Source organism: Pleurodeles waltl, chromosome 1_1 (genome assembly GCF_031143425.1).
Source record: "Pleurodeles waltl isolate 20211129_DDA chromosome 1_1, aPleWal1.hap1.20221129, whole genome shotgun sequence".
NCBI lineage: Eukaryota > Metazoa > Chordata > Amphibia > Caudata > Salamandridae > Pleurodeles > Pleurodeles waltl.
The window spans coordinates 371,049,768-371,065,532 of NC_090436.1; the positions used below are offsets into that span (position 1 = coordinate 371,049,768).

At 45.6% G+C, this 15,765-nt stretch overlaps 1 protein-coding gene across 5 annotated transcripts in view; it reads left to right on the plus strand.

The window, feature by feature from the left end:
* MAST4 (microtubule associated serine/threonine kinase family member 4) overlaps nt 1-15,765 on the plus strand; it is a 1,720,607-nt gene that overhangs the window by 1,659,893 nt on the left and 44,949 nt on the right. For 4 of the 5 annotated variants that reach the window (XM_069222961.1, XM_069222970.1, XM_069222988.1 and 1 more), the window contains one exon: nt 13,382-13,582. The exons of the other annotated variant lie outside the window; for it this stretch is intronic. In XM_069222961.1, the coding sequence (XP_069079062.1) occupies nt 13,382-13,582 (201 nt within the window). The remainder of the gene's footprint in view (nt 1-13,381; nt 13,583-15,765) is intronic. 5 annotated transcript variants of the gene reach the window in all.

Genomic DNA, 15,765 nt, shown 5'->3' on the forward strand with positions numbered 1-15,765 from the left:
GAGATCACAAGATTTGATTTAAGTTGATTCCCTAGACCAAGATTTTAGTTAATTCATCTGCAGCTGACATGCTTTATCTGATAGAGACATCTAGCTGCAGATTCCTTACCTTAGAATTTCCCCCAGGCGACAGCCTGGATCTTGAGATTTTTCTTGAACAGTACCCCTGCGCGCCATTAGGTGCTGTTGGTCAGCTCCACATCCGTCGTTGGCATCGTCCGCCCTGGATATGGCATTGTGGGTCCTATATACAGGGAGTGCAGAATTATTAGGCAAGTTGTATTTTTGAGGATTAATTTTATTATTGAACAACAACCATGTTCTCAATGAACCCAAAAAACTCATTAATATCAAAGCTGAATATTTTTGGAAGTAGTTTTTAGTTTGTTTTTAGTTTTAGCTATGTTAGGGGGATATCTGTGTGTGCAGGTGACTATTACTGTGCATAATTATTAGGCAACTTAACAAAAAAAAAATATATACCCATTTCAATTATTTATTATTACCAGTGAAACCAATATAACATCTCAACATTCACAAATATACATTTCTGACATTCAAAAACAAAACAAAAACAAATCAGTGACCAATATAGCCACCTTTCTTTGCAAGGACACTCAAAAGCCTGCCATCCATGGATTCTGTCAGTGTTTTGATCTGTTCACCATCAACATTGCGTGCAGCAGCAACCACAGCCTCCCAGACACTGTTCAGAGAGGTGTACTGTTTTCCCTCCTTGTAAATCTCACATTTGATGATGGACCACAGGTTCTCAATGGGGTTCAGATCAGGTGAACAAGGAGGCCATGCCATTAGATTTCCTTCTTTTATACCCTTTCTTGCCAGCCACGCTGTGGAGTACTTGGACGCGTGTGATGGAGCATTGTCCTGCATGAAAATCATGTTTTTCTTGAAGGATGCAGACTTCTTCCTGTACCACTGCTTGAAGAAGGTGTCTTCCAGGAACTGGCAGTAGGACTGAGAGTTGAGCTTGACTCCATCCTCAACCCGAAAAGGCCCCACAAGCTCATCTTTGATGATACCAGCCCAAACCAGTACTCCACCTCCACCTTGCTGGCGTCTGAGTCGGACTGGAGCTCTCTGCCCTTTACCAATCCAGACACGGGCACATCCATCTGGTCCATCAAGACTCACTCATTTCATCAGTCCAAAAAACCTTAGAAAAATCAGTCTTGAGATATTTCTTGGCCCAGTCTTGACGTTTCAGCTTGTGTGTCTTGTTCAGTGGTGGTCGTCTTTCAGCCTTTCTTACCTTGGCCATGTCTCTGAGTATTGCACACCTTGTGCTTTTGGGCACTCCAGTGATGTTGCAGCTCTGAAATATGGCCAAACTGGTGGCAAGTGGCATCGTGGCAGCTGCACGCTTGACTTTTCTCAGTTCATGGGCAGTTATTTTGCGCCTTGGTTTTTCCACACGCTTCTTGCGACCCTGTTGACTATTTTGAATGAAACGCTTGATTGTTCGATGATCACGCTTCAGAAGCTTTGCAATTTTAAGAGTGCTGCATCCCTCTGCAAGATATCTCACTATTTTTGACTTTTCTGAGCCTGTCAAGTCCTTCTTTTGACCCATTTTGCCAAAGGAAAGGAAGTTGCCTAATAATTATGCACACCTGATATAGGGTGTTGATGTCATTAGACCACACCCCTTCTCATTACAGAGATGCACATCACCTAATATGCTTAATTGGTAGTAGGCTTTCGAGCCTATACAGCTTGGAGTAAGACAACATGCATAAAGAGGATGATGTGGTCAAAATACTCATTTGCCTAATAATTCTGCACTCCCTGTAGGTACCACCCTGGCGCACTGAGTTCCTTTCTTTCCATGCCAGCTAACGCTGATTCAACAAGAGCTACCCCTCTGTCACTTTTTGACAGTTTTCTCCTTAACTTTTTGTCAAAGTTTCTTTGAGTTGTTTAACTACTGGTGCATCAAGGATGTCCTTAAGGAAGTCTGGGTTCAAGTCCTGTTGATCCTGTCATCGGGCGTTGTCCGTGACGGATCTGTACCTTGTGTTTCTTTGGTGTCTGGAGTGCGACCATGACCCAAAGTCGTGCTCAAAGTGTTGGGCCATCCATCCGAAGAGTTTGAGGGAGCGGTCTCTGAAGCTGGTGGTGGACTGACGCGCAAGTCGAGGTCCTGGTCAAAAGGAAGGTCCCGGCAGTGGTCACAGAGTCCTTCATTGCCATTGTCCCGCTCCAAGTCCTCGGAACGATTGGGTGAGTTGAGGCACAAGAAGAAGAGCAAGAAGTTGAAGCATTCTTTGACTTATCCTTGTCCGTTGGCCAATGAGACAAGGGAGCATAGGCAATCTAGACCTCGTTCAGAGGAATTTGCGCATGGGCTTACTCTGTGCCTCCCTGAGTTTCTGGGAGCCGGAGCGACACCCTGCCCAACTATGTGAATTTTATGAGAGCATGTGCCTCATTTTTGGGCAGCCCCACTCCACTGGAGTGCCTTCAGGCCCCATGGAGTTAGAAGGGGCCCCTTAAGGTTCCCTGACTTTGGCCTGGTTGCCCTGGACGCATGGGCATCCATGGATCAGATTCCAGATTGGCATTGGTCATACCTCCCCGACCTTACCCATTGCCAATCCTGATGCTCCTGCTGACACCACCCATGGCTAAGGGTGGCGCCAACCTCATTCTCACAGCTGACTCCGACACGGAGCCGGATGGGCATCGTACTATGCTGATTCTGGTGCTGGCATGAGCCTTTTGTCCTATGTTGGATCCTGAGCCCCTTTCGTATGGGCTAGGTTATGGTGAGGAATGGAAGGGTTCGCTGGACCCGTGGCGTACTGACTTGGGTGACACCAGCAGACTGGATACTTTTCCAAATACTGCCATGGTTTCTCCCCCTACCGTGGCTATTGATGAGAGAGTTTCATATGCAGTGGTGATGCAAAGAGCAGCTGAGGCCATGGACCTTGAGCTGCGTTCCTTGGCAGTCAGGACTACCAACCTGGAGCTTTATTCTCCGAAGCCCTGCTACCATTTAATGAAGCCTTTATGCATGTCCTACTGGTTACCCAGCACAGGGACTCCTTTGAACAGAACATTTCCCTCCGCCAACGCCCCACTGTGGGCGACCCAAGTGTCCTGATGCAACACCCCACCCCTGAGAGCTGTGTTATCAAAGCCTTCTCCTCCCAGGGTGTGTTCCCTTCTGCACCCTTGGGTAGGGAATTCAACAGGCTGGACACACTTGGGAAGATGATGCTTTCTCCCACAAGCGTTTCATTGTGGTCTGTGAATACTGCATGGCTTTTGGGCCATTATTCCCACAGGCTATGGGATACCATTGTGCAAGTGCTGCCACAGGTCCCGGAGGAGGCCTGGGCTTACTCTCAAGCATTTGCTGATGGGAGAGATGCAGCAAAGTTCATGATCCGATGTGGACTGGACACGACCAACTCACTGTGCAGATCAATTTTGTCAACGGTGGCCATGAGGCACAATGCCGGGTTGAGGACGTCTGACTTTTCGGGGGATGTCCAAGCCAGTCTGATGGACACGCCCTTTGATGGCACTCGTCTCTTTGGAGACAAGGCAGACTCACTGCTTGAGGGCTTCAAGGATTCTTGTGCTACTGCCAGCTCCTTGGGCTTGGCAGCAGCCCCTCCTTCCCCCCTAGTCTGTCTTTCGCCCCTTTCATGGCTACGGAAGGGGAATCTATCCATGTCCATTCCCATCTAGCCACAACACCTCGCGTGCTGCCCAGCATCTGTGTTGCTAGAAACGTGGGATCCACCTACCTCGTGGATCAGGGAGCCAGTGGTATGATCAGTCTGCTGCCTCCTCCTCTGCAGCTACCGCTAAACCTTCCTAGTCTGACTTTTCCCCATCAGGACCAGTAGGAGGCATGATTCTCAATCACCTGCTCCACTGGCAATCCATCACGTCAGGCAGGTGGGTTTTTGCAGATAGTCCGAAGGGACTACTCCCTCCCCCTCAAGACCACCACTCTGTCCATGCCACCATCCTATGATCAGATGATGGAGGATCACTTGCTGCTTCTCCAAGAGGAAGTTACGGCTCCCATGGCTAAGGGAGACATAAGGAGGGTCCTTTTGCTAGAAGTAGTTTGTGGTTGTTATTTCTGGTACTTTCTGGTGCCCAAAAAGGACAAGGGCCTCTGTCCTATCCTAGACCTTCAGTCCCTCAATCTCTTCCTTATGAAGGAGAAGGTCAAAATGCTTACTCTGGCTCAGGTTCTATCTGCCCTGGACCCAGGAGACTTGATGGTAGCGTTGGACTTGCAGGAAGCCTATTTATATATTCCCCTCCTCCCTGCCCACAGATGTTACTTGTGGTTCACGGTAGGTCATGAGCATTTTCAGTTCACCTTGCTCCCCTTTGGCCTTACCAGTGCCCTTCGGGTGTTCACCAAGATGATGTGGTGGTCACAGCTCATCTGCGTAGATCAGAGGTTTCAGTCTTCCCCTAGCTCAACGAACGGCACTTGAAGGCACGCGCTCCCCAGGCTGTCATCTCCCACCTCCAGACTATGGCATACCTCCTGCATCCGTTAGGATTCACTATAAACATGCCAAAGTCACACCTGGCTCCTTCTCAGGCACTCCTTTTTATCAGAGCTGTTCTGGGCACAGTGCAGTTTCAGGCTTATCCTTCGGAGCAGCAAGTCCAGAATTTTCAGGCTATGATACTGATGTTTCAGCCTCTATCCTGGATTTGGGTGAGAATGACTCTGAGGCTGCTGGACCTCATGGCCTCCAGCATTTTGCTAGTGACACATGTCAGATGGCATGTGCGTGTTGTGCAGTGGGACCTGAAGTTCCAGTGGGCGCTGCGACAGAGGAATCTCAAGATCCATATCTCAGACAGAACAGCGCAAGATCCGCAGTGGTGGTTAACGAACCGCGATTGGGTCAGAGGCAGATCCCCTCTCCATTCCCCAACCAGATCTGACAGTAGTGACAGATGTGTCACTTCTGGGATTGGGTGGCCATCTGTGAGAGGTGGAGATCAGTAGAGTCTGGTCTCTGGTGGAGTAGAGTATGAACTCCATATCAGCTTGTTGGACCTTTGAGTGATCCGCTGGCATTAAAAACATTTCTTTCCTCTCTCAAGGGAAAGATAATGCAGGTGTTCGTGGACAACATCACTGCCATGTGGTACTGTAACAAGCAGGGCTGGGTGGGGTCATCGACCCTTTGTCAGGAGGCACTGCGCCTCTAGACGTGGCTGGAACAGCAAGGCATATCCCTGGTGGTTCAACAACTGGTGGTCTCTCTGAATGTCAGAGCAGACAAACTCAGCCAACAATGCTCAGTCAATCACAAATGGCATCTCCATCTGGAGGTAGTGCAAGGTCTCTTTCAACAGTGGGTAGAGTCTTGGTTAGATCTGTTTGCCTCCGCAAAGAATGTGCAATGTCAGCAGTTTTGCGTTTCCAAGGAAGCAATCGCTGGGAGAGGCTTCTCTTCTTGAGTGGAATTTAGGTTTCCTGTACGCCTTTCTACCCATACCACTTCTGCCAAGAGCTCTCAAGAAGATCAATAACGACCGGGCCCAAGTAATCCGTGCAACTCCAGACTGGGCACAGAAAGTTTGTTTACCCGAGCTCTTGAACATGGCCATCAATCCTCCGATCAGACTGCCCCTTCGGGAGGACCTTCTGTCACAGCAGCAGGGGAGAGTTCTGCACCCAAACCTGCCCACTTTCCAACTTCTTGCATGGAGATTGAGCAGCGGCAGTCGACAGCTTTTGACCTTTCGCCCGAAGTCTGTAACATTATTTCGGCAGCCAGGTATCTCTCTGATTACATCTTCTCCCTAAGTATACACCTGTCCTTGGACGAAATGTGTTGCATGGTGCACAGACAAGTCTGTTGATCCCCTTTCTGCCCCTCTTTCTGAGGTTCTGTTGGTTATACTTCCTTTGGCCCAACAGGGCTCTGCTATCGGCACTCTTAGAGGTTATTTATCTGCAATTTCTGCTTTTTTGAGGTTGTCTGATCAACCTTCTTTGTTTAAACCTCCTACTGTAAATAGGTTTCTCAAAGGTCTTACTAATGTTTCCTCCTTCCCCATTCATTATGCTCCAGTGGGATTTGAATTTGATTTTAACATTTATGTGCCCTCCTTTTGAGCATCTCCACAATTGTCCTCTCAGACTTCTCACTTTGAAAACAGCCTTTCTTTTGGCCGTTACCTATGCCTGCAGGATGAGTGACTTGCAAGCATTGTCAGCTAAGACATACTACCTTTCCATCTATCCTGAAAAAGTGGTGCTTCACACTAGGGCTTTGTTTTTACCAAAAGTGGTCATGCTCTTTCCAGTAGGCCAATCCATCACCATGTCTTTTTATGCACCCCTACATCCTTCTAAGGAAGAGCATTGGCGTACTACCTTGATTGTACAAAAGAGTTCCAGGTAGATGATCATCTCTTTGTCGATTACGTGGGTTCAAAGAAAGTCTGATTCTGCACTGCCTGACCTATCTCCAGATGGACCATCCTCTGTATTCAGACCTGCTCAGCACTGGTGAAAAAAGCTTCCCCTGGAGGGTTTGTGTGCTCATCCTACCCAAGCAAAAGCTGCGACCACTGCGTTAGCACATGGAGTTCCAGTTCTTGTCATCTGTCAGGCAGCAATGTGGATGCCTCTACACATGTTTACTAAACCCTATTGCCTGGACAGTCAGGTCTGAAGGGACGGACACTTTGGCCATTCAGTTCTGTAGGATGTTCTAGTTTGATCTTAGTTTGCAGACCCATTGCATATGTATCTATTCTAAAGTAAGGAATCTGCTACTAGATGTCTCTATCAGATAGACAAGTTACTTAACTAAGGTAACGCCTTACCTGGTAGAGACAATATCTAGTTGCAGATTCCTTATCGATCCATCCACCCTCCCTGCTTTGTGAACTGATTTCTAGGGTCAGGGTTTCCCCTTTCAGGGCCCTAGTTTTGATGCACCAGTGGTCTGTGTTCTTCATGGTTCGATGCCTCTGGAGTGGGAAGTCATGAAATGAAACTGACGTCAGTACACCGAGGTGGCGCCTATATAGGACCTGCAACGTCATATCCGGCACAGACGACAATGGACGTGGAACTGATTGATGCCAGCTAACAACACGCAGGGGTACTGCTCAAGAAAAATCTCAGGATACAGACTCACTCCTGACAAAAATCTAAGGTAAGGAATCTGCAACTAGATATTGTCCATTATGAGCTGGGTGTGAAACAGTGTAATATTTTTAGTTGCTCCTGGTCAGAACTGTTTAATTCTACTAGTGTATCTTTAGTCTCTTTGCTTTGTATCGCCTAGCTATAAAAGACATTGTCAAGTAGGTGTGAGCTAGCATCCTGATGTTTAATGTTGCGGCAATCATTTGCTATTGGTTTACCTCAAAAGGAGTAACTTAAGCCCTAAAATTATGGACCCATCCCAGATACCAGCTGCCTTGATAACTTTACTGAATCATTCCCTGTAATGTGCTAAACATTTCTAGTTTCTCTCACAAAGTACTCTGCTGAGGGAGGAGGGTGGTGCTTAAGGGGTGCAGCGTGGTACACAGTGCTGTCAGAAGATGTTGCAAATTTAGGTCAAGCCAAGAATGCACCAGGACCAAAAGCAGGCCAGACAAAACAAGAAAGAAGCCAGTGTTTGGAAAGTGACTGAGCAGCAAGGTTTTGAGGTGTCTTTGTGTGCCAGGAACATGAGTGATATAGAAGGATGGTTTGCTTTACTCAATACCAAATTTGAAGAGGCTTGAGCTTAGTAACTGAGACTTAAGAAAGTTTCCTGGTCTTAGATGATCAGGACGTTCACTTCAGACTGAGGAGCCTTGTGCATGGATGAATCTACCTCAAAATATTGTGAATCCGGCTGGATAGATGGTGAGTCTGTTTTGGGTATCTGACTTCATCTGTTTTCATAGCTGACTAAGAAGAAAGGGTTTTGAAAGGTATTTGGGAGCACAGCTAAGACGTTCATTTGTCTTAGCATAGAGTGTTGATGGGAAGCCAGTGCATGGGTTTCAGAGCTCGTGAAATGAGGTCCTAGTGTTACAAACTGAAGATGTACTGGAATGTGTGCATCTCTTTTGTGTGGGGGCATGGAGAGTATCTTTTTTGGGAGTCCAGTGCCAATACTATTGCATTAGTCATGCCTGGAATTCACAACCGGAAACACTAAGGCACCTGTATCAGAACGCTGTAGCAACGGCAGTATCCCACATCAGTTGAAAAGCTGGAATTAAATATTCTTCATAGTGCCATCGCCTTGGGCAGGGAACAAGAAGTCAGTACCAAAAATTGAGCCCAAGTTACACACTTCCTTCACTGACGCTCTGCCTGCAGAGTAAAGCTGTGAAGTGGCTAGGGAGTCACTACATTCAAGAGCAGCAAGAGACAACCAGTGATGCTGCATCAAGTGTTGAAATTCCTTCAAGCAGTTTGCAAATTTCTTGTGAATTTCAGACCCCTTTTCCAGTAGATAACAGAGCATTGCATTTGTTTATTGCTTGTTCACCTGAAAAAGTCTGTTGGTGCTGTTGGCAGGTGATATATGCGTATTGATCTGGGAATAGTTCGCTGTTATGAGAGCAATGTAGGACATTACGAGGATTACGGAGATGATTGAACATTGCTGATGACATTTTTTTTGTTGGGTGTGGTCATTAAGGAATAATGAAAACTATTGTTGGGTTGTCTCCCTGTTTCCATTGCATGAGGCAAGTTGTTTGAACATCACAGTATTGTATCACTGTGTGAGGCCTGGTAAGATGCACACTCACAGGTCTGGCCCAGGCTTGAAACAGAGAGGAGTTCCTCTCTAATTCTACTTAATGTGGTTCCAGTTTTCTTGAAGGAAGACGGACTTTGTCATTCAGCAGATTGTTGGTTACAAAGTGAGTGGCAAACTACTAGCATGCTTTAAATTCCAAAGCAACTACAATCCAGGAGACACCTGTAATGGACATCCAGTAGATAAAACTACTAAAGTCAACAATTTGCTTCTTTAAATGTGATGTCATTATACCATGTTTGATGGTGCCAGGAACAACCCATGTGATCGAAGACATGTTGACTAGATTAGTGATAGTGGGGAGGGCAAGTGGGGCTAGTGCTAGTTTGATTGCCTTTGCATTGCCAATGCCTTTTTGTCAAGCAGATTTTTGAAGGATGATCAGAGTTCGGTAACATCTTCTCCCTGAGCCAAGGAGCATTCCAGGACAGTTATCTGGCATTGTTGTCGCCTCACTGTGGTTAGTGTCAGGCCCTCACTGTGGTTAGTGTCAGGAGGTGGAGGACATTTGCTTGGAAAGTTTCAGTATTGCTAGAAAAGAAGAATGTCATTTGTTTGGAAGGAACATGGATGAGCATTAATTATGTTTGGCCCATCAGTGCACATCCGAAACAGGTGATTTGAGGGAAAATCTGAATTTGCTGTCTGGAATAAAAATATGCCTTTTGCTTTGGTAATATAATACTTGTACTCCAGTTGCAGAATGGGCAGGCAGTCCATGTAGCCTGTGGTGTCACTCTACAATCTTTTCAGGTTTGCCCCCTTCTGTTATTCTCAACAATTTCCTGTGAGTGGTATCTTTTCTAGCTTTTGGTTTGTTTTTGTAGTCGGCTAGAGGCATATATATATAAATATATATATAAATATAGATAATATTCACTGAAAACCCTAAAGGTTACAGGGACGTTACAGTTACAGTTAGGTTCTGTATTTACTCGTACAAAACCACAGAAATTCAGCAGTTATAGTTAGTTCTTCCAAACTCATGCCCTAAGGTAACTATAACTCGCACCCTTGCCCCGTGCCATTAAGTAGTTATACTTAGGACCTAGTCTCTATAGAATTTTTTTGTTTGTTTTGCTAATAACTTTGGCGATATTTGATGAATCTTCACGAAATTTTCCAAGATAATATGACGCTCACTTTAGTTGCTGTCTGGAAAGTTTTGGGGTGATCCATGAAGCAGGGCTGAGAAAAATGGGGGGTCCTAAAATGCGTTTTACCCACTCATTTTGCCATAGGTATTTTTAATAGCTATAGCACCTAAACCACTGGACGGAATTATTTCAAAGTTGGCAGAAAGGTAGCTCTTGGTCCAGAAAGAGCCCTTTTTGTTATTTGGTGTAAATCCGTTCAGTAGTTTTTTTTAAATTGTAGGAAATCCAAATTTGTATATATATAGGGACGCAAAGGATTCGCGACCCTTCCCGATATCATGCTGAGATCTGATTGGCTGCTAACACTAAAACAAGAAGTGTCCCAGAAATAAGTGTAAAAAAAAAAAAATAAGGGGGCCAGGGTATGGACACTCTGACCCCTTAGCTCTGGTGCTGGGGTCCCATAGGGACCACACCAGGGCTAAAACGCATTTAAAAAAAAGTTTTAGCCGGAAGTCGTGGCGGATTTGTGGATCCTGCGAAAATGTACAAAAAAAAGCACAAAAAAAAAAAGCAAAGTTCAGGCTCCTGCGCTTCATAATTCCGAAGCCCTCGGCAGGGCCATGTCCAGGGGCATTGCTAATATAATGCCGGGAGGGCACCCAGCCCTCCCCGGGGACCACCACTTCCCCAGGACTTTAATGATTTGTATGGCAGGGGCTGCCTGGGTCCCCCTGCAGCCCCAGGGACCGCTACCTCCCCAGGGCTAAAAGCAAAAGTAATGCAGGCTTGAATCTAATTCAATGCAGGAGGGCCAAGCGCCCCCCGTTCCCTCCCCCAGCAACCCCCAGGAAACTACCCCTCCAGGACAAACACTCAAAAATAGAAAGGGAGTCCATTTCGGATCCCCGGGGACCACCACCTCCCTGGGGCTGTTTTAGTAGGGGGGGGGAAGCCCACGTAGTCCCCCTTGAGGAGCTGCTGATGGCGCTGGGGGCCACCACCACCGAAGGCCAGCTTTTGCTATGTCCCAGGGTGCCCACCCCCGGGACATAGCTGTTTGTGGTGGCTTGGCAGCAACTTTGGCATCTGCCACCAAGTAACAGCAAACACTCTGCTCCGATGAAGGGAGAGCTGGTAAACAGCTCTCCCTTCATCGGAGCGGAGGTTTCCTTGTGTCTACCTGCCTGTGGAGAGGCATGCAGGCACACAGAGGAAACTGCTCTCACAGCTTTAGCAGTTTCCTCTCTGTGACAGCAATGCTGGCTACCAGAGGGGGTGGGGAGCCAATTTGGTCTTTGTGGGCCTTTAGACTCCCCCCACGGTCCCCAACATTGGGACTGGGTGCCCTGTGGGGTTCCCAGGTCACATGGCCAGGCCCCAGGGGATGGGGTCCCCTGGCCAAGAACGGCCCTGGTGAAGGGGGCCAAACAGCCTCTCCAAAAAAATAAAAGCAAAAAAATAATAATAACTAGGTCAGGTCACAAGGGATGGGGTCCCCGGGGCCTAGATCGACCTTTACGAGGGGTGCCACCACCTTTACGAAGGGTGCCGCACGCCCCTCTCCCCTCAGAAAAAAATAAAATATTTAGGCCAGGGATGGGGTCCCCGGGGCTGAAATCGGCATGGGGAGAGGGGCCACGCAGCCCCCGTCTTTAAATAAAACGTTTTTAGGCCGAACCCTGGGGGAGGGAGGGCCACATAGCTCCCTCCCCCAAAAAATAGTTGGGACAGTAATGGAGTACCCGGGACTGAGATCGGCCTGGTGATGGGGGCAGTGTGCCTGAGGAGGGATTGGTTGGTATAGGGGTTGGCCGCTGGGACTGGCCGCAGGCCAGGCCATGTGTCCAAGACCCGCTGCGCATCGGCCGGATGCTGTGCACTGTGCAGGGTTGGGTGGTTATAGGGGATGGCTGCAGGGCCTGACCACAGGCCAGGCCCTGCGACCAACCGCCGCCATGAACGGCCTAAGACCGTGCACAGCGGTAATTGGATTAATGTATAGTAATAAAAATTACTTTACATTAACAAAAACATAGACAGTCAGTGTAAAACAAAGGTTACAGGGATGTTATATTTAGGAAATATAATTTTAAAAAACATAGAAATTAATTAAAATGATAGGGAGCGTTCTAGTTAGGCTCACATTTTAACTGTATGAAACCATAGAAATTCACCTGTTATAGTTAGTTACCTCAAATATCTATAATTCATGCCCTAAGGTAACTTACTACGCCATGCACTGCTAATTACCCCACACAATGCGGCACTCATGACACCTTTGAAAACATATTTGATAATATCAATATAATATTTGCAGTAAGATTTTTACGAAAAAACTGTGCACCATGAGGGCATAGGTTATAGTTACCTTAAGGCGCAAGTTCTAGGACATTTATCTACAATTTAAATTCCCAAAAATGATTTACTTGAATTTGTGATATGACAGTCCACGGACATCATCTGGCTTTACACGAGCAACCACAAGTGTACCTTTTCAGCCCTTGTTATCGGTTGTACCAAATTGACCCAAGATTGGCTCCGGCTATATAGCTCAGACTCCTCTGGAATGAAAATCCACTGCATCTTTGTCTCTTTTTTAGTGTATGCGCCGCAGTCTTGTAGAAAAATCTTTCATATTATGGTTGTTGCTGAAAAATGTCTTCAGCCCTGTTTTTAAGGGCAAGCGCAAAGCTTTCCGTCCCATTCTGTAATCTCTCTCTGGGCTTCAAACCACACCCATGTCACGTCAGTCACTTACATTGGTTCATGGGCTTGCCTTTTAAAATCCGCTTGCTTTCATTTGTGAAAGGCATGCATACGTCATGCCTTTTCCGGCGTTTAGCCCACCTACACAGCACCAGTAAACTACTAAAAACATACGAGGCTCGATGTTTTCCGCTTGGTGTCTGGACTACTTTATCTGTTTATTTTCTACGCAGCGCGATCGCGCTGCATTTTAAATAGTGCGATCGCGCTGCATTTTTTTTTCTTCACAACGCTAATAGCTCTAACTCGAGCTAATGCAAGACCCGTTGCATTGAAAATGCCTGTTGTGATTTGTCATGTGAGTTGAAGAGCGAATGGCTGCTGGTACCCTAAGATTACCTTACAATCAAGACATGCTCTTGATTGCCATTTCCTGATCAACGTTCATGCTGTACAGTTCACCCACGTTGCCTAAGGCAGAATGTTTATAGTGTACAGTAATGTCAGCTTATTTTCAGTCTTGCTGTACACCGTTCCTGTTGGATCTTTAATCAGCTCTGCACACTGGTTTATTTTAACTGTATAACATTTAAAAAATGCATATTCCTAACCTCATGTCTGTTCCTAAAAGAAACACAAATGGGTAGTTAATATAAAATTGTTCTTATGATTGTAAAAAAAAATAATAATAATTAGTATGGTTATCTACCTCTGTACTAATTTTGCATTCTTCAGTTTCTTCATAACGTTTATCCTTTCTTTCTTAAACAGTTGATAGTTTTTCTGAGACCTTAGATCAGATAAATGGAAGAAACGAGAGTGTGGACAGTACAGATAATTCCTCAAAGCCTGGCAGTGAAGCGACTTCTCATATGGCTCGTCAGCGATTAGAAAACACAGAGAAACAGAGAATCTCTGGAAAAATCCCTAAGTCCGTCTCTGCTAGTGCTCTGTCCCTCATGATCTCTGGAGGTAGAGATGCATCTATTTAGCATGACATTTGAAGATTTGTGCATGCCCTTTTTGACCTGTGTGAAACAGTGATGTAAGTGCAATATCTCCTCAGCCCAGTCTGTGTCGCCGTCTTAGTTCTCGCACATTAACCTTCGACATTTTGTGGCAGCCTGGACCTCAACTCAAGTACTACTGCGTGAAGTGTATTTTTGGCTAATAACTACTGAGGTGCAGTCCTCTGGTGGAATGGCTGTATGTCATCATACCATGCATGAATTTTCATGTATTTCATTAAATGTTTTGTGTTGTTCAGCCACTTATTTGAGGACAACGTGGCATTTAGCAAAGCGAAGCAACTTTATTATAGCAGTCCGTGGGGATGTTGTACCTTAATAAGAAAGGACTCGTAGCACAGTGAAGTGCATATTTAATGTTATTTACACAGAGCACAGTAGAGGGGCGCGCATTTAATGTTATTTGCTCAGAGCACAGTGGAGGAGTGCACATTTATTGTTGTTTATTCAGGGCACAGTGGAGAGCTCATTTGATGTTGTGCACTTCTCCGCTGTGCCCTGAGTAAATATTTGATGTCGCTTACTCCGAACACAGTGGAGGACTAAACATTTCATGTTGCTTACTCAAAGCACAGTGGAGGAGTGCACATTTAATGTTGTTTACTCAGGGCACAGTGGAGGACTACACATTTAATGTTGTTTAGTCAGGGCCCAGTGGAGGATTACACATTTAATGTTGCTTACGCAGAGCTCAGTGGAGGAGTGCACATTTAATGTTGTTTACACAAAGCACACTGGAGGACTACACATTTGATGTTGCTTACCCAGAGAACAGTGGAGTGCTCATTTTATGTTATTTACTCAGGGCACAGTGGAGAAGTGCACATTTGATGTTGCTTACTCAGAGCACAGTGGAGGACTACACATTTAATGTTGTTCACTTGGGGCAGAGTGGAGAAGTGTACATGTACACCCCCCTACACATTTAAATGTGTTAATCTTTAAAACTTGTTAACAGATAACAGTAGTCTAACCATTGAAAGACTGTCAGACCGACTCTACTATTTTGAGTGATTCCAGGATCACCTGGTGGCCTTTTATATTGATACACTTAACCATCCTTGGTTAAATCTACTTCAGAGAAACATTTTGATTTGGTTAAAAAATATTTGTGCACGTTACAGAAGAAGTGCTTCTGTGTTTATGGTTAGAAAAATTAGTTCAAACGGAAAATGCATTTTCTTTTGCTTATAGCTTTGAGATATCGTTCAGTTAATACAGTGCTTAATTTGTAAATAAAAACGTGCCGGTGCCCAAAGCCCTCCTCTTAAACACACGAGTGCTGCAATTAAATGTGGGAACACGGAATACTGAGGCGGCATAATCCTGAAGCCATCTCGGGCCTCTTCAATCCATTTAAAGCTAATCCGTGCCTCCTCACTCTACCAGCTTTCTGTTTCCTCCCTTTGCGACGCTTCTTTGTTTTCCCGGCCCTCAAAAATAGGTGCCGGTGCTCAGCACCGGAAACAACAAGCACAAATTAAGCACTGAGTTAATACTATCTGAAGCACCACTAAAAATTCACTACATTTTCGGTGAGAGTGGGAAAAGCTGACTAGTCAGGGGAAGGAACAGACGTGTCAGTGAGGCGGGGTGGGAATGTGATTGGTGCATTTTTAGATGAAATTAGATTTGTTTTGAGGTTCCCTCACAAAAACTGCTAGACGGCATTAAACTAAAGTTGTCCTCACACAGAGGTCAGGTCCTTACTCTTGATTTTCAAAGTATGATAGATACTTTAATTGTTTTCTTTAATTTTAAAAGCACAACGCATATTCCAGCACCATGATGCATTTGGGCTGTAAAACGGCCTTGTTCACACAACCAATAAACGGTATTCAAAAGACCACAATTAGCATCAAAAGTAGGCAAAAGTGCAAGTGAAATTCTGAAACACTTCTCAACATGGGCACTATCTTAAACTGGACACAGTTTGTAACATATATGCATCCGTAATCAAATTATATAGTGCAGTTATGGTCTGTTATCTGTCCAAATGTCATCTAATCATGTCCAGTAGACCATGAAAATGTGAAAACAACAATAGCATTCAGCTGGGTGATTACCCTATCATCAATTGATTTGGCAAAACCACAAAGATTATACCATAACAGCATGTCCAACACA